The 18,774-nt window shown below is 38.6% G+C and overlaps 1 protein-coding gene across 5 annotated transcripts in view; it reads right to left on the bottom strand.

Moving 5' to 3' along the window:
• The window catches only part of LOC127450811 (G patch domain-containing protein 8-like), an 80,778-nt gene that overhangs the window by 45,278 nt on the left and 16,726 nt on the right, over positions 1-18,774 (bottom strand). For all 5 annotated transcript variants that reach the window (XM_051715183.1, XM_051715186.1, XM_051715187.1 and 2 more), the window contains one exon: positions 6,248-6,325. In XM_051715183.1, coding sequence (XP_051571143.1) covers positions 6,248-6,325 — 78 coding nt within the window. The remainder of the gene's footprint in view (positions 1-6,247; positions 6,326-18,774) is intronic.

Here is an 18,774-nt window from a genome sequence, read left to right as displayed (position 1 = left end):
ACAATCATAGCAATTCATGGGAGTTTCCAACAGTGGTCTAAGTGAAGTCAACAGAACAGTCAGTCAAATACAAAAAAAAAAGTTTAAATAATTAAGTATGATGTGTGTGTGAAAGATTTGTTATGATGTTTGTAATTTTTTACTAGATCACTGCCCAATGCACATCTCCTTGGGTTGGGGGACAAGGGAAAGAAAGATGAGGGTTGAGGTACATAGTAAGATGAAGGGGAGTGTGTGTGTGAGAGAGAGAGAGAGAGAGAAACTAATACTACTGACTTAACATGCATACATACAAAAAAAAGGTGTTTAGAGAGCAAGATAGAAGAGGGAATGAGTAGATAAAAGCATAAAGGAAAATAAGAGAAGATCCCAATTAAAGTACCACAGACCTCTAGCTGCCTACAGATCACACAGAATGATTGGCAGAGGAGGGGCAAGGGAAACAAGTGCATGACAAACACAGTACTCTAATCCAAGACACACATACATGCAGTGATGGCTGTCACCGTCCACCCGGACCAGCTGCTAGGCATTCAGTGATATAAATACACCATTGCTGTTTGGTGAAAAATAGCTCTGACACTCCAGATTTAGAACAGGAAACTGAAGGGCAAATATGCCTCTCTCTACATGAAATCTAATGTGCTTTTGTGTTACTGTACATCATGTGCCCTCAATACTATGTGAACTATATATACGCTGTAAGAATTGACAGGGATAGCCATCGTTTCCTGCAGTGTGTTGTGCTTTTACTCTTCATGAACACTGCATGTGGCAGCTCTGCTTTCCACACCCCTCCATAGACAATAGAGCAGGAGCAGGAGTCATTTATTTGGTTCAGGCAGGCAGCCAGGCCACCTCTCCTGCTCTCTCTCTCTCTCTCTCTCGTGTCCTTCTGACCCGCGCTCTGGGATGGTGGGTGCTCCAAACTACATCCAAAAGATCTGAAGAGTTGCTCATGTTGAGGCCTGAGAAATCTTGCTGGAAAAGGGTTTATCCTGTTCATAACTAGACACTTGAAATCATACTTCTATGGCTTGTGTTAAAAGTATAAACATAAAAAACATGGGATTTTTGGATATAACGAAATCTCCGATTCAAATTATTACATGTCAGGGTTAAAAAAGCTAAAGGATGGCCTGCAGTGTGAGAGAGTTTCAGGCCAGTTGATTGAACTATCTGCGTTGTCGCAAAATGTTACATTTGTTTATCATGTAAACATGTTTTTATGCAATGAAAATATTTGGAATTATGTGATGTATTAAACATTATTGTTGCAAATTCTACTGATTTAAACTTTTCATCAAGGAAACCAAGGTATCTGGTTGGCTAACATAAGAGTTTTTGTTGAAGAATTTAAAATGACCAGTAAGAATTGGTTAAAAACTACAAATCAATTAGTAATGTTTGCATTGTATGCCATTTTTATCCAGCAAAGCTAGTTTTTCGTAAAGAAAACTCAACATTTAATAAAAAAGATAAATATTTTTCCTGGCAATAATATATAAAAATTGTTAGAGCATATATTTTTTGTGTTGGGATCAGTGAAATGTAAGCAGGGCAATTAAAATCTGAACTACTGGCCCGAATGGGCGAACAGGAAAAATCCATATCGCTGAGCCCTGCATGTTTAAGGATAGTGATCATATGAAGCCATTTATTATCACATAGTTGTTTGGCTCCTTTTTAAATCATAATGGTAACAGAAATCACCCAAATGGCCCTGATCAAAAGTTTACATACCTTTGAATGTTTGGCCCTGTTACAGACACACAAGGTGACACACACAGGTTTAAATGGCAATTAAAGGTTAATATCCCACAGCTATGACTTTTTAAATTGCAATATGAGCTGTCACGTGGATGCACTGAGCAGGCTAGATACTGAGCCATGGGGAGCAGAAAAGAACTGTCAAAAGACCTGCGTAACAAGGTAATGGAACTTATAAAGATGGAAAAGGATATAAAAAGATATCCAAAGCCTTGAAAATGCCAGTCAGTACTGTTCAATCACTTATTAAGAAGTGGAAAATTCGGGGATCTCTTGATACCAAGCCAAGGTCAGGCAGACCAAGAAAGATTTCAGCCACAACTGCCAGAAGAATTGTTCGGGATACAAAGAAAAACCCACAGGTAACCTCAGGAGAAATACAGGCTGCTCTGGAAAAAGACGGTGTGGTTGTTTCAAGGAGCACAATACTTGTTGACCCCTCTCCAAACATAGCGCTTGTGGTTGTGACCATAAAGCTCTATTTTGTCTTGTCACTCCAAATTACAGTGTGCCAGAAGCTGTGAGGCGTGTCAAGGTGTTGTCGGGCATATTGTAACCGAGCTTTTTTGTGGCATTGGCTTCTTTCTGGCAACTCGACCATGCAGCTCATTTTTGTTCAAGTATCGTCGTATTGTGTTCCTTGAAACAACCACACCGTCTTTTTCCAGAGCAGCCTGTATTTCTCCTGAGGTTACCTGTGGGTTTTTCTTTGTATCCTGAACAATTCTTCTGGCAGTTGTGGCTGAAATCTTTCTTGGTCTACCTGACCTTGGCTTGGTATCGAGAGATCCCTGAATTTTCCACTTCTTAAGTGATTGAACAGTACTGACTGGCATTTTCAAGGCTTTGGATATCTTTTTATATCCTTTTCCATCTTTATAACGTTCCACTACCTTGTTACGCAGGTCTTTTGACAGTTCTTTTCTGCTCCCCATGGCTCAGTATCTAGCCTGCTCAGTACATCCACGTGAGAGCTAACAAACTCATTGACTATTTATACACAGACACTAATTGCCATTTAAACCTGTGTGTGTCACCTTGTGTGTGTCTGTAACAAGGCCAAACATTCAAAAGGTATGTAAACTTTTGATTAGGGCCATTTGGGTGATTTCTGTTATCATTATGATTTAAAAAGGAGCCAAACAACTATGTGATAATAAATGGCTTCATATGATCACTATCCTTAAATATATATTTTTTTAAATATCCTTTTGCATTATCAGTCCTATTTTCAAAATCAATGCCAGAATTTCACAATTTCTGCCAGGGTATGCAAACTTTTGAGCTGTATGTCTTCTGAAAGAATTTAAGGAAGTTGCATTTAAAAAAAATATATTATCTGCTTTTAACATCACATTCACATTTATTTCCAGTATCACTATATTGTCAACACATGGAAAAATAAATTTATATTTTTATATAAACTGGTGGAATTCATTAAAAAGATGACCTGCTTTTAAACATCGATAGGACACACAACTCTTTTTTTTAGCTTTGAAGTTAACAACATCTTAGATGAAAATCAAGTTTCTTTTTAGAAGCAAGACCTTATAAAAAAAATTTACTTGATACATTTGAGAATAGGGAAGTACACCAGATTCTAATGTGTCCTTTTAAATGAACTAATTTAATGTAAATACATAAACCTTCCTGTCTTTCAGGACTTTATCCAATTAGAACAGAAGGTACATGTCTAAATAATGGGGTCTGTCATATGACTGGAGCAGAGAGAATGACCTGGAGAGAAGGAGAGAGGCATCGGGCATGCAAGCCTCTGAAATTACAGAGTAAACCAGTGGAAAGAGACAGACAGAGATGAGAGCTGCCTGCGATATTATCTACATGCCTAGTTAGCGAAAAATGCAGTCCTAGTTGCGCAAGCACCATGCCAGCATATAATGACAGAGGGTACTGTACACCGAATCACTGTGTTGGAGAGACAGAGAGAGGGACAGAATGATGAGAGTGAGAGAGAGACAGAAATAGAGAGAGTAGGTGAGAGACAGAGAGAGTGAGAAAAGCGTTACAAGGAGCCCCTAAAGAGACAGGAGGAGGAGAGCAGAGCGTGCAGATACAAACCGGGTCAGAGCTGCTTAGCTAATTGGGGCCAATTTGCTGCAGGAGAGAAATGTCGAACACCCCAAGTTGTGTACAATACTGAAAATATCTGACATTAACTGTCCTACACAAACACTAACACAAAAAACAAACACAAAATACTGGGCACTGGTGTACTCTCTGTCACACACACACACACACACAGTTATGTGCCACTTTCTCACAATCAGAACACACACATAGGCCGTGTGTCTACCAAAGCATTTTTGCAAGTTGAAAATGCCAGGCGCTCTTCTGAAAACGCCCAGCTGGGAGCGCTTGAGCGCGCTTTGGAGGAGCAACGTTTTTTCAGCTGAGACGCTTTGGTTGCTATGATACAGAATATCCGCGGAAGTAATGTGTTGCAAGTACCTCATTTCGCAGATAGTTTGTGTCATCCACAAGTACTGAATGTAAAAATGTCGGCAACTTGCTCTGGATAAAGGGAAGGCTGAAGCATGGAATAGACCCACAGCGTTCAGCGTGGAACAGACGCCCAGCGCCTCGTCACGCTGCTGGCTTTTTTAAATATGCGGCACTCCCATTGCAAACAATTTTAAAAAATACGCTGGCCTCAGGAAAAAATGCTTTGGTGGACACACGGCCATACTCCCTCTAGTTCTCCACTATGTGGGGTGGTGGATGACACACTGAGTGGCTCACATCTAAATCAAGTCAGTCTAGCTTTAAGTGCGCACACACAGCAGTTCTATAATTGAACTGGTCGTGTGCCTGTGTATCAGAGTTTTGCCTCAGAGTCAGTCAAATTTTGTTGGAGTCAGAGTTAATGTATTGATGGAATGCCTTAATTGACCCACTGGATGTTTGTGTGTCTAGTTGACTGCCCTTTATTGTCAGAGTCTGGCTCTGAGTCATCTTTTGAAGGGGCAGTTTTGTTTTGGAGCTGTATCTTTGCTCTGTATGCTTACTGGAGCTCCATTTGCAGGAAGAGAGAGAGAGTGTGTGAACTAAGGGAGAGGACTAACTGTACTGAGGTCTGGAAATACTGTGGCTATTATGAGGGCCCTTAGCATCCTCCTACACAGCAGCTGAATGGAGCTCATCCAAGTCACAGCAGCACTTCTGATGTACAACAACACTCTGTAACCAACTAGGCCTGCACTTTTAGACAGCCTTGGATTAGGCTATTACTCATCAAATTGAGCAATCATGTGTAGTATATCAAAACCGATGCGGTGGTGAGAGAATCTGGGCTATGTTGAATTATATGTTCTATGTAAGTGACTGTCCATGACTTATTCTACCTAGGTGATTTTGACAAAACCTGTCAAGAAAATGCCCTGCTCCTGTTTTACTCCAAAATCAAAATACATTTTATTTTGAATATAAAATTGAAGTCTATTTTAGTACTATTAAGACCTTTCACACTGTGACATTATTTTCATGAGAGTTAAGCACTAAAATAAAATTAACATTTTACAAAAAAAGATAGTCATTATGATATTCTCATTACTGCAATGTGGAAAACAATTATACATTATTTAAACTATTTATACATAATAGTAGTACTCCCTTGGAATTGCCATTTGCTGATTTATATTTAAAAAAAGAACTTGTACAACTGCAACTTGTTTTACCGAAATAGAGGGGGAAAAGTTGCGGCAATGAGAATTATCATTGAAAACAATGGGAATAGTAAAGTAAAACGTCCGGACGTGCTAAAGTAATGAAAATTTAGGGGTAAAATGTGCTTAAGTGTCCAAAAATAATGTTACAATGCAAACAATCGTAATGGTCCTAAATGTAGGCTTCATTTTCTTTTTGAAAAATAGATAGTCATTTTAAAAATATTACATTTTTGTATTGATTTGGGGTTAAATATAATCAGGACATTTTCTTCACAGGTTTTGTGAGAATCACCCACCTTTTGCTTTTACAGTGTGCCATCCAGTCCACAATTTAAAAATGTCAAAATAAAATGCTTCAGTCTGGAATATCAACTAACATTCACACAAGCATGTCCATCGATAGACACATCAATACACACAGACACATTCACACCTTGCTCATATCTGTGATCAAAAGAAGAAAACTGCAAGCTGATCACAGTGATTGGTACAATCCAACAGATCTCCTTCACCTGTGTCTACATTATACAGTTACACAGGTGATGACACCAGCTGTGTTCACTGACAGTCACAGTGGAGAACAGGGAATAGATCTATGGTGGCTGCAGAGGGACATAAGCCTACAGAAATGGAGTGCTGACTTATTTACCAAAAAGTTTTATCACTACATCAGGGGGAAGGGCTGACTACAAAGGAGGTGTGGCTATCCCTGACTGGACCAATCATCCACTGTCACACACAGGAAGCTGCTTTTCTAGTGCAAAAGTACCAAGTGAGGGGTGTGGTCTTACCGATTCTATGGGCTTGTCCAAAGAGGCCTGTTCCAACTCCAACTGACCTTCCTCATACTGGTCAAAGTGATTTCCACCCTAAGAGGCGGCGGCAATAAAAAAAGAGAAGACAGATTAAAGCAAAGCAAACAGTCTCTGTAAAATTATATATATGATAAAATGTTGACAAAACATACAGATGGAACCATGTTCCAATTTTCAACAGGAAATGAGCAAACAGAACTGAAATATCCAGTTTTCATGAAACAACTTTGGCTTCAAGCACAAAGCCAAAACTCCAGACTAACAGGATCATTCATCTGCCTCAATTCTGGCAGCAGGAATTTAATCAGAAAAACGAGGTCACCTTGAAAGGGAGGGTGATTTCCAATCCACCTACTCTTCTTTTTCTCTATGAAAGATAGGTCAGTCAGTCTAGGGAAGATACTCTCACCCCTCCTGCTCTTTTTATTCTACTCTCAATTTATTTATTTATTTTTATTTTCTTTTGCCACTTTCTACTGAATAGAGACAGTGAAGAAGAGGTAACTGAATTGGTGGGGGGAGAGCAAGCGAATGGGATTGGAAAACAATATGGGCATTAGAGGTCGACTGATATATCGGTTTTGCCGATTAATCTGCACCGATAATAGATTTCTGGAACTATCGGTTATCGGCAAAAATCCACACCGATAGTTTTTCCCTGTTGTGTCCGGTGCTGGAGCGGCTGGGAAGGGTCCACTGTTATTATACAGTAAGATATATGAGGTGAAATAAAAACTATCACTTCACTGATGCCTTGTGATGTTTGTTTTGTCAAGTGAGACTACACTCTGCATGGAGCGGAACACTTCGGATGCAGATTTAAAGTACACGTAGTACTGTATTCTCTCATAATTTACTCGCCCTCATGCCATCCCAGATGTGTATGACTGTCTGTCTTCAGCAGAACACAATTAAAAGATGTTTAGAAGAATATTTCAGCTCTGAAGGTCCATAAAATGCAAGAGAATGGGTGGCAACTTTTTGAAGCTCCAAAAAGTACATATAACCATCATAAAAATAACCCATATGATTACAGTGGTCTAATTACAGTACATGTTGTCATACCATTATAAAGAAATTAATTTGTTGACTAGATGCTGCATTAATAGAGAACAGCAGTATGCTTGCCGATAAGACTGAGAGGACACTAACATTAAAACTAACCTCAAGAGGTTAGAACATTGTGACATAAATACACAAGTCATACCCAAATGTTTAAATGTCACAATTGTTACCATCTATTACCATCTATTTGCATTAATTTATATCCAGCTGGTCATGTTTACGCATTCGTTAGCCAGCTAGGTTGCATATTTAAAGCTAGTGATGTGAGAAAGCAAATTAATATCTTCATGCAGCCGAGAGAAACTTATTTTTGTCCTCACTGTAAAATGATGACTTCAGATTGATCATATTTTTGCTCTAAAAACGTTAGATACAGCACAACAAATAGAGTTTAACAGAAAGCAGGTGTCTCAATATGCTTTTAAAGTTCTTTTAGACACATCAACTAAAAAGAGCACTCCTGCACGAGACACTGAATAAACAAAAACAAAGGGAAACAAAGGTGTTGCCTAGTGTGCATTTACATAGAAAAACAAATGGATGTTTGCAAAAGCGTTCAGTGTGAACAGCCCCTTACAGTAGGTGGAGGTCTTTGGCCGTTGCTCTCTTTTAAGCATTTCTGAGATTAAGCAATGAGTTGTTTAATTCTTTGTCAGGAAAGATGTTCAACTTGGAAATGTGTGTCTCAAGATCCTCGCGTTCTGTTCCAGTCTGTTGTGTTCCATCTGTTTGAACAGCTCCTGATCTGGGCTCATAGTCTGAGCCACTTCACCAACAAGTTCAGTCAAATACCACTGCCATCTGTGAATATTGTTACTACATACAACTGTACTGAATAAAAAACAATGGGGTATTTCGCTGTTATTATGAAGCTTGAGTCTGGAGTAGTAGGAATCAGTGCAAGTGTAACACCATGTGAACTATTGAAGCATTTTCCCCCCTCATTTTACTTTTGAATTAACATTTGAGAATATGGACTGACTAAAACTTTTTATTTATTTTATGCACATTAGTTGAAAATGAAATGCTCTTTTTTAACAGCCAGGATAGGAATGTTCTATGCAATAATATAACAGTGCTGAATGGTTAATGTATTTATTGCACCCTCTTGTGGACTAAGGAAACAACGTCAATTTAAAAATCAGCTGACTTTAAAATTCGAATATCATTTCATACTTATTCCATTTAAAAAAGTACAATACATTTTCTTGGTTCAGTCAGTACTGTTATTTTTATAATAAAGTTCAGCACTATTTTACTTGGAGTGTTATTTTTTCACTCAGTATCAATTTTAAAATCTATCGTTTGATTAATCGGTTATTAGCAGGTACTGCCCAACTTAGTTATCGTATCGATAAAATCCACTATGAAATCGAACCAGTGTCTCCCATGTTAGTGCCACTGCTCAATAAGCCCAACAACTAGGCTATGGCTCCAACCTCTTGATATGCAGTAAGAGTAAGGCCTATTACATCATAAAGCGGGGACCACTCAAACAGTAACATGCAGTTACTCTTGGGACACAAATCCAATTTTCAAGTGCATTATTTTGAATAAAAACTAAAGTTTTGATTTCAAAACTATACACATTAATCTATGAAAATGTATGTTTATAAAGTGCAGGATCATATGGCAAATGAGTGGACAGAAAATGTATTTAATACCAACAGAAAGAGCTTAAAGTATTAGTTCACCCAAAAATGAAAATTCTCTTATCAATTACTGACCCTCATGCCATCCCAGATCTGTATGACTTTTTTCTTCAGAACACAAATGAAGATTTTTAGAAGAATACTTCAGCTCAGTAGGTCCATAAAATGCAAGTAAATGGGTGCCAAATTTTAGAAGCTGCAAAATGCTCTTATAGCCATCATAAAAAGTAATCCATAAGACTCCCGTGGATTAATTAATGTCTAGTGAAGCGAAACGCTCGGTGTGTAAGAAATGGATCAATATTTGAAACTTTTTTACAAAAAATTCACGAGGGTCAAGGTCAAGTGCGTTGGCAAGTTCACGCGAGAACTGACACATGAAATACAAAGAAAAAAAAACAGAAGCGCAGTGTTGTTTACAACAGAGGAGCAGAGAGAGTCATACATAGATGCCTCATTTGGCTGGTTTGGTTACGTCAACTGTGGCGCCATCTTGGAACGGTGAACAAGGAGAACTGTTTGAATCAGTTTGAATGCAAGTGAGTGAATGGAGATGCCTCAAACCGACCTCCTCACTCAGGCCGCTGCATTAACTGCTTTTCGGTCCATAGCCACAAGTGGCTCTTTGTACAAAATCAAGTGGCTCGCCGGGTGTCTCACCATTCACCAACACATGATCGTTTAAAACTTTCTAGAAATAATTTTCCAGCAGAAAGTGTGGGTGCGATTGCAAAGCTTGAAGTCAATGACACTGTTTTGATTTCCTTTCTTCCGAATTTGTCGTACAGTCTACTCCTGGTGAACAAGGTTTGAAATGAACACCCGCCAAATGCAGATTTTTCATGCGGAGTATTTTGCTGATGTACCAGCCACTGTAAAAGGCCACCAGTAAGATCTCTTGGAGTGATATATGACAAGAAATTAGACAAAGACGCATGTTTGATGAAATGTGATTCTATTTTGAAGAACAGACGAAAGAAAAGCCGTCGATGCGTGTCTGATTTTATATGTGCGCAGTGAGCTCTGCTGTTCACGAGTGCAATAAAAGCGCTTCTCCAAGACACGCACATGCATAGAGTTCTGGGCCTCGTTTCCCAATAACTATTGTTCTTAGCTGTTAAGAGCATTTTCGACAAGCGATTTCATGAACGTTCATTTTTTTTATGTGCGCCCAGGGTGTGAAATAGCGCCCGCCACCCGTAAAATGCGACGAGGCTCAATCCAGTTCATGAGCTCCTCGTTCAAATGTATTTCATGTGCGAGTAATTTTGCTCATCTACCCACAACAGGTGGGTGACCTGTAAGACATCTTGGAGTGACACGTGACAAGAAATGCTGTTAGTCAAGAAGACGCGCTTGAAGAAACACACTTTATTATATTTTTAAGAACAGACAAAAGAAAAGCCGTCAATACCCGTGTCTGATTCGCTGTTTGTTCAGAGGCGTGCAGCGGGACCGTCTCATGGAGCAAGCGCATGTAAAGAATTATCACTCCTTTTTCTGTTTAATTCGACTGAAAACTGTTTGCAAGAATAATGTAATCTATGAGAATGCTGCAAATGATCTCCGATCATCTCGTGAGGTACTGTGAGTTTCGCTTCATTTCCACGGAGCAATCTGCTCTTACACATTGTGAACGCAACTCTGCAGGTTCAGTAATATATACAGGTATTTTTGTATTAAAGAAACAAAAACGAAGTTGATTAAATCATAAAGAAATACAAGACACGTTCACCTTGAACCTAAAATTCTGTTTTCTTTTGGCAGCATAAACTGCATTATCAAAATGCAATACAAACACATTAGATAAGAACACACATTTGGCAGCATTTTTTGGGAACACAACGGAATTTATTAGGCTTATTTATTATGATGATTATTGTAATTATCTTTACATTTATAATTGTCTTTTGTTCTTAAATTGTAAGCTATAAGTAATTTTTCACCTGTTACCGCGTACTGATACTTGTGTGATGGCAAATGGGGCCGTTGGAGACAGTAAATGTTTGTATTTGGGGAGGTGGTTATATATAAGATTTTTTTAATCACTTTATTTTAATTGCTTTTTTTGTTTCGTTTAAAGTGCAATTTGAATTTAGAAATGTCTACGTTTTTCGTGTTTCAATAAATTAATTTTTAAAGCAAAAATATTCACCGACCCTTGACATATAATCAGATATCGCAATATTTTAAAGGCGATTATCATTAAAATATTTTTTACATATCTCCCAGCCCATAAGGGAAGTTACATTTTTATGTAATTTTATGGAGACCCGCACAAACACGTGTACTCAATTACATATTGCAACATGTTACCTATTAATTTTCGCATATTTGTTTGTTTTTGAAAATAGTAAATTATAAATTTGTGGTATGGCTCTTTCGAAAAAATGCATCAACCAAACATTTAAAAACTGGCTCCTTAGTGAAAAAAGGTTCCTGACCCCTAATCTATGCAGAGGAGACTTACGCGCTTACGTGACGTGAGAGGCAGTTTGAAATCCACCCTCCTCAACAAGCTGGCCGGAAGTGAACATTTTTAGTAAAAAAAGAAAAAGTGTTAAATATTGATCTATTTCTTAAAAACACCTAGCGTTTCGCTTCAGAAGGCATTAATTAGACCACTGGAATCATACGGGTTATTTTTATAATGGTTATATATATGTACTTTTTGGAGGTTCAAAAAGTTGGCAACCATTCACTTTTTGAACACCATTCAAAGTTTATGGACCTTCAGAGCTGAAATATTCTTCTAAACATCTTCAATTGTGTTCTGCTGAAGACAGACAGTAAAACACATCTGGGATGGCATGAGTGTGAGTAAATTATGAGAGAATTTTCATTTTTTGGTGAACTATTCCTTTGAGACAAGTATCCTGTGAACTGTCCGTTATGCTGATATCATGTTTAGCATCACTCTTTGGCTCTGTGTGCCATCACAAGCCTCTGCTACAGGGAGACAGTGAGTCCAAATGACAGGCCAGTGACAAACACACACACACACACACACACACACACACACACACACAAAATCTGCTCACAACAGGACTGGCTGCTAAAGCACAGATTTTCAAAGTACTGAGCTACTTTTCTTTTAAGATTCTTCAGATCACTGCGATAAATTAACTCTATACAACATACTTACTGCACTTGACCAAAGTGCAAATTGTAACATTTTGTGGGTACGCTAACATGCAATAGCAGACACCCACATATATTTCAAGGCAATATTGTGTGCGCTTACACAAAGAAAAACACGCTCTCGGCAGGGTCACGATTTCACACGCTCCTGCCTTCTGAGACAGCATAGCATGTTGTGGCAGCAGAACAGCAATACTGAGTGAGAGAGAGATTTGAGGGATTACAAAGAGGAGCAATTGACGTAACCTGAGTCGAATAGGGACACTGCATAAGACAAATGCATGGTGTGTGTTCCCTAAAGAAAGGATGAGTATATCCCAGTCATATAACAGGCAACTCTGAGGCTGCCTTTGTTTAAACTCTGACCCCAATCACTGCTTAAAAGCTGTTAGGCATGAAACATCACCTGTTCTGACAATTTACACTCCACACTTCTATGCACAGAAAAACTACACAGATAAACCTCAGGGGAGTATAGCCCCCCACCTTGAAAGCTCAACATTCGCAAATAAAAGACTACTTTCCGTTCACCTTTCCTCCAGAAAACGAATAGCTGATGACAAGAGTCAGGCACATTATGAGAGGCTTGTATGAGACATCACACTATAGTGTTCACCTAACTCTGATGATTAGGCATGGGAATCGTTGGTAATTTAACAATTCCGGTTCCAATTCAGATTCCTACTAAGATAATGGTACTGGTTCCTAAACTATTCCACTCACAATTATTTTTTTTATTTTTGAGGAAGAAATATTTGGAAGCAAGAAATGGAATTCTTAGGATAGGCTGCTTTCACACTTGGTTTGGTTGCTTGGCCCAAACCCAAGTTTGTATTGTTTAAGCGTGCTGACAGTGTGCAGTGCATTTGCGTGTAGTTTGAGCATGGTAAACTTTTAGAAGTCGCATCTTAAATCATCCTCATTATTTAAAGCAATGATTGTATATATTCACTGTATCCAACAATAATTGTGATTTATCAGATTTTAAAATCATTATCATTATGCATAATCCACAATTTTAGTTGTGAGGTGTTGTGGACAGATTAGTTTATGAAGTCTCTTGCCAATTCTTTATGGTAGGGTGTCTGACAGATTGCTTTAAAGGGGTCATGAAATGAGGAATACAATTTTCTTTGATCTTTTGACATACAAGAGGTCATTTGTACTAGGAGTGTAACGGTTCTTGGTAAAAAACCGAATCGTACAGTTCACCACCCACGGTTCGGGAAACATTGGCACCACGTTTGGTTCACCTCAAGTTTAATGACGAATCTGGAGCACAAGTTTTGGTCAAGTTTGTTTGTTTCTTTCATTTTTTACACCATGCCAGCTTCTATGGCTATATTCATGGCGGGAACCAGGTTTAGTTATTTAAAATAGTTAAATAAGTTAAATGAGGTGTTTAAGATTCATTTTTCCTTAAAACCTTAAAACTAAATTTGGATTCACTTGATTAAAAACCTTTTCAAAAGAATCAACTGAATAATACAGGTTCCTCAGATGTGTAGAGGTATGACAGTCCAGTCAAATATGTTTAATGGATAGTGGGTTCTGACAAGATGAGCAATTTGGTGAATTTTCTCCTGATAGTTAAAATTGGTGTGTGAATCTTGTATGTCCTATCCGGCATCGTGTATAAATGACTTGATCCCAGCGATTATTAAAAGGGAACACATATCTTGTTCCAACAACAATATTTATTTCTCATAATTTGTTGTTTAAACATTGATCCCACTCCGACTGCCATTTGTTTTTGATATATACATTCAGAGTTGGTTTCAGATCTGTGGAAGGTATAGGGCATTTTACTGGTTCAGTAGATAGTGCTTCTCTGGCAGCTCTGTCTGCTTGTTCATTACCGGAGATTCCTGAGTGTCCAGGTACCCAGCAGAAAATATTAAAACTCTTTGCTTCAAGAGATGACAGTTTGATTAAAATCTTCACGATTGTTGGGTGATCAGTTTTAGTAGCTTCCAATGCTTCAAGACATGATTTTGAATCAGTTATTATAAAAAAAAAAAAAAAAGTGTTGTGGAGCAGTCTCAAACTTCAGTGCCAGTAGTTGAGCGTTTGCCTCTGCAGTGAAAACTGAACTTTGATCAGGGATGCGGATACCATGACACAGTTGGTTTGTTGCAAAAGCTGCTGCCACTTTATTTCCAGATTTAGATCCATCTGTGTATATTGGGATATGTTGCGGGCATACTGCTCATGTCCAGAAATTGTTGATGGAAATCATTTGGATGTGTTTTGGATTTTTGGTCCCTTGTTAAATCCAGATGGATTTTAGGCTTTTTGAGATCCCGTGGAGGAATTTTGCAGAAATGTGTCAGTTCCACACTGTTTAGATCCACTTTCAGATTCTCCAAATGGGTTTTTATACGTAGGCCAAATGGACAAATGAAACTTGTTTTTTTTTTTTCATATATTGTTGAATGCTGAAGTGGGAAGACTGCTGAATAGGCTGGGTTTTCTTTATTTGTTTTAAGTTTGGTTGCATATTGTAAGGCCAACTTTAGGCGTCTGATTTCCAAGGAAGATTCATTGGCTTCCGCATAGAGACTTTGGATTGGTGATGTTCTGTAGGCTCCCAAAGCTAGTCGTATACCTTGGTGGTGTACAGTGTCCAAAAGTCGTATGTATGACTTCCTAGCTGATCCATAAATTATACTTCCATAGTCCAGCTTTGAGCATACCATGGTTCTGTACAAGTTCATGAGAGTTGAGCTGTCTGCTCCCCATTTGGTTTTGGAGAAAACATTTAAAACATTCATAACTATAAAAAATTTCTTTTTTAGTGATTTAATGTGAGGAATAAAAGACAGTTTATTGTCAAAAGTGATACCAAGAAACCTGTTCTCTTTAACAACTTTAATGGGGACTCCATCCATAAACAGCTCTGGTTCATTGTGTAGCAAACAAAGCTGACAGAAATGCAAACAGATGGTTTTTGTTTGTGAGAACTTGAAACCATTCTGTGTTGACCAGGAGTGCATTTTGTTTATCTTCAATTGGATTTTTCGCTTGACAGTGTTCATGTACTTGCTCTTGTAGCAAATGCAGATATCCTCTACATATAAACTACAGAGGACATCAAAGCCAATGACTTTTGCAATGCTATTTATTTGAATACTGAAGAGGGTTACTGATAGGATACTTCCTTGAGGCACTCCAAGTCCTTGTTTATGTAGGTTAGACAAGGTGTTTGCCATTTTAACTCTAAAAAGTCTGTTCGATAAAAAAATTTCAATGAAGTTGGCAGTCGACCTCTAAAATTCATTTGGTACAAATCCTTTAAAATTCCATATTTCCATGTCGTGGCACAGGCTCTCCAAATCAAAGAAGACAGCTACAACGTGTTCTTTTCTGGTAAAGGCATCACGAATATAGCTTTCAAGACAAATAAGGTGATCTGTAGTGCTCCGACCTTTCCTGAAACCACATTGGGCGTTACTTATGTGGTGTTTAGATTCCAGTATCCAGACCAGGCGATCATTGACCATCCTCTCCATTGTTTTGCATAAACAACTGGTTAAAGCTATAGGGCGGTAGTTTATGGGGTCGTTAAGTCTTTTCCTGGCTTTGGAATAGGTATTATTTCTGCTTCATGCCAGGCAGATGGGATTTTTCCCGATATCCAGATGGAGTTAAAAATTCTAAGGAGCATTTTCAGGGAAAGGTGGGGTAGATTCTTTAAAAATTGATAGTGGATTTTATCCAGTCCAACAGCTTTGTCGTGGGATTTTTTAATGGCTCGCTGTAGTTCTTCCATAGAAAAAGGTTGGTTGTATGGCTCTGTGTTACTGGAGTCGAAGTTAATCTTTTCTTTTTCTTGCTGAGCAAGAAAAGTCGAAAAGCAGGAAGGCAGTTCTCAATAGATTAATTGTTTTCGAAAATTTTTGCTAGAATGTTTGCAATTTCTTGTTTTGAAGTCAAGAGTGTGCTGTGCTGTTTGAGGACCGCTGTTTTTTCCCTTCATTTTCCGTATCAGGTTCCATATTTTGTATGATGGAGCACTTGTTGTCATGTTGGAAATGAATCTTCTCCAGCTTTCCTTTTTTACTTCATTTATAATTCGTCTTGCTCGTGCTCTACTCATCTTGAGTTTGATAAGATTTTCAGTTAATGGATGTCTGAAGAACAGTCTTTCAGTTTTTTTCCTCTCTATTATAGCTTCCTTACATATATCACCAAACCATGGAAGTCGTCTATGTTTAATGTTTAAAGATGTTCTTGGGACTGTATCAGCTATAGATACGAGCGTTTCAGTGAAATTTTGCATAGCATCTGGGCTGTCTTCTGGAAACCATGTCAGTTTCTCATGACAGAGGGTTTGAAATTGATACCAATTTGCTTTTTTAATTTGCCATCTTTGTACATTTGTTTCTTCCTCTCTGCCTTTGATGGTTACAACGATTGGGAAATGATCACTTCCACAGAGGTCATGCCAAACTTTCCATGAGAGGTCTAAAAATAATTCAGGCGGACAAATTGTTAGGTCGACTGCAGAGTACGTTCCATGTCCTGGATGTAAATAGTTATTCAATCCATTATTTAAAAGACGTAAGGTGTGGTTATCTATAAAATCTTCAATCTCCTTTCCTTTTGTGTTACAGTGATTACTGCCCCACAAAGTGTTATGACTATTAAAATCTCCCATGAGAATAAAAGGAGATGGGAGCTGAGCGATAAGGTGATCTAGGTCCATGTGTGTCAAGTTAAAATTTGGAGGAATGTAGATAGAGATGACTGTAATGGTTTTCTGCAAAGTCAGGCTTAATGCTGTTGCCTGTAGGTTGCTATTAATATTTATATGACTATGGATCACATCTTTTCTTATTAAAATGGTTGTACCACAGGAAGCCCACTTATCACTGGGACCGAAAGTGTTAAAACTTGTAAAATTTTTAAGAGTACAGTCTGGTGGTAATTGTGTTTCTTGAAGACATATGGCTAGAGGGTTAATAACTGTAGTTAGACACTGCAGCTCCGTCAAATTTGCCCTGATACCACGACAGTTCCATTGGATGATATAATTTTCCATTACCTATTAAGGAGAATAGGGACAGTTTTCTTGGTTCTGCCTTTAGGGGATGGACTTCTACTATGGTATTCATTCTCTTTCATTTCCACATCTTTTGTTTGTTTTGTCTTTGAGCCTTCATCTTGGGATACTTTTGATTGTGAAGAACTTGCCTTACCGTTGTTTTTATTTGCCTTTTGGTTTCCTGTTATTGAGCTCTGACTGGAGTGAATGTCATTTAGAAGAGTTTCTCTCTGGGTTCCTGTGTTCTTCATCTTTGGGGGAATATTACTATGGTTAATGGTTTGGGGTTTGTCTTTATGCATCCAGGTGATATCTGTCTGGCAGTCTATTGTTCTCACAGCTTTTTTTGCAACAGAGGCAAAGGTTTTATTCAGCGTAAAAACAGGGACGACATCCACCATTTTCTTTGCTTCGAGGTAACTGATTCTCTTAGTACACCTGATCTTCTGTATTTCCTTTTCTTTGATCCACATGGGACACTGTTTTGATGCAGCTGAATGGTCACCTGAGCAATTACAACATTTTGATGGTTTTTCACAGCTCCCTTTGTCGTGGCCTACCTCCCCACAGTTACAACAGGTATGTTTGTTGTTGCAGCCATTAGATCCATGGCCGTATTTTTGACAGTTGAAACACCGCAGAGGGTTGGGTACAAATAAATCCACTGGAACACTTAAGTATCCAATTCGAAGTTTATCTGGGATTAGCGGTTTATTAAAGGTGAGGAAGTACCTACCAGTTTTAATCGTTCTCTCTTCACTCGATTATGATTCTTGTGACGTTCATTACTCCTTGGGTCTGGAGCTCATGCGTTATTTCTTCCTCATCCACATCATCCAACTCTAGTTCGGATTACTCCTTTACTGTAGTTCAAAGTTGGATGAGGAGATGTCTTTATTTGAACTCCAGCTAACATGCTGGCATGTAGTAGATTTTCAGCATTGGCCTTTTTACTGCATTCCACAAGAATCTGTCCAGATCGTAGTTTTTTCACTTCCTTTACTATTCCCGCTATTCCTGCAATACATTTTTGTATAGCGAAAGGGGAAAGCTTGATGATTGGAAAATCTGGAGCAGCAGCTTCAATGATGATGAATTTTGGCCAGTCATCATTACTCTGCTCAAGAGCACGTCTATTTTCTGAGGTACTGTCAGTATCCAGGTCAAAGAAACGTTTTTTTGAGGTGTGTTTTGTAGCCATGTTTTGGGTTTTTAGTTTCGTCATCTCTGCTCCCCACCCACCTTGGAGCCCAAAAGTAAGGGATGCACAGCGCTGCGGATCTCCAGCAGATTATGCATCAGGGATACAGGGATGATATACTCAAGCAAAATGTGCAACAAGTTGCTCAATTTACTTGACTGACCCTTAGCCAATGCCTACCGGGAATCTGAGAGATATCTGATGTTCAGCAATCACAGAGTATTCCCAGGGCATGTCTTGACCAGCCGATTGATTGGATCGAGCCATTCCAACCTCCCGCCTAGGTGAAGTAGGAGCCAAAATACCGTGTTGAAATAGTGGAAGCCGCAGCAAACCACGTTTCTCAGGGACCAGGATCTCTTCCTCCACCGACATGGGTCGCAACTCACGGCAAACA

Source organism: Myxocyprinus asiaticus, chromosome 13 (genome assembly GCF_019703515.2).
Source record: "Myxocyprinus asiaticus isolate MX2 ecotype Aquarium Trade chromosome 13, UBuf_Myxa_2, whole genome shotgun sequence".
In the NCBI taxonomy this organism is placed as follows: Eukaryota; Metazoa; Chordata; class Actinopteri; order Cypriniformes; family Catostomidae; genus Myxocyprinus; species Myxocyprinus asiaticus.
Note: the sequence above shows the minus strand (reverse complement) of the source record. Positions and strands in the feature narration are given on the sequence as shown.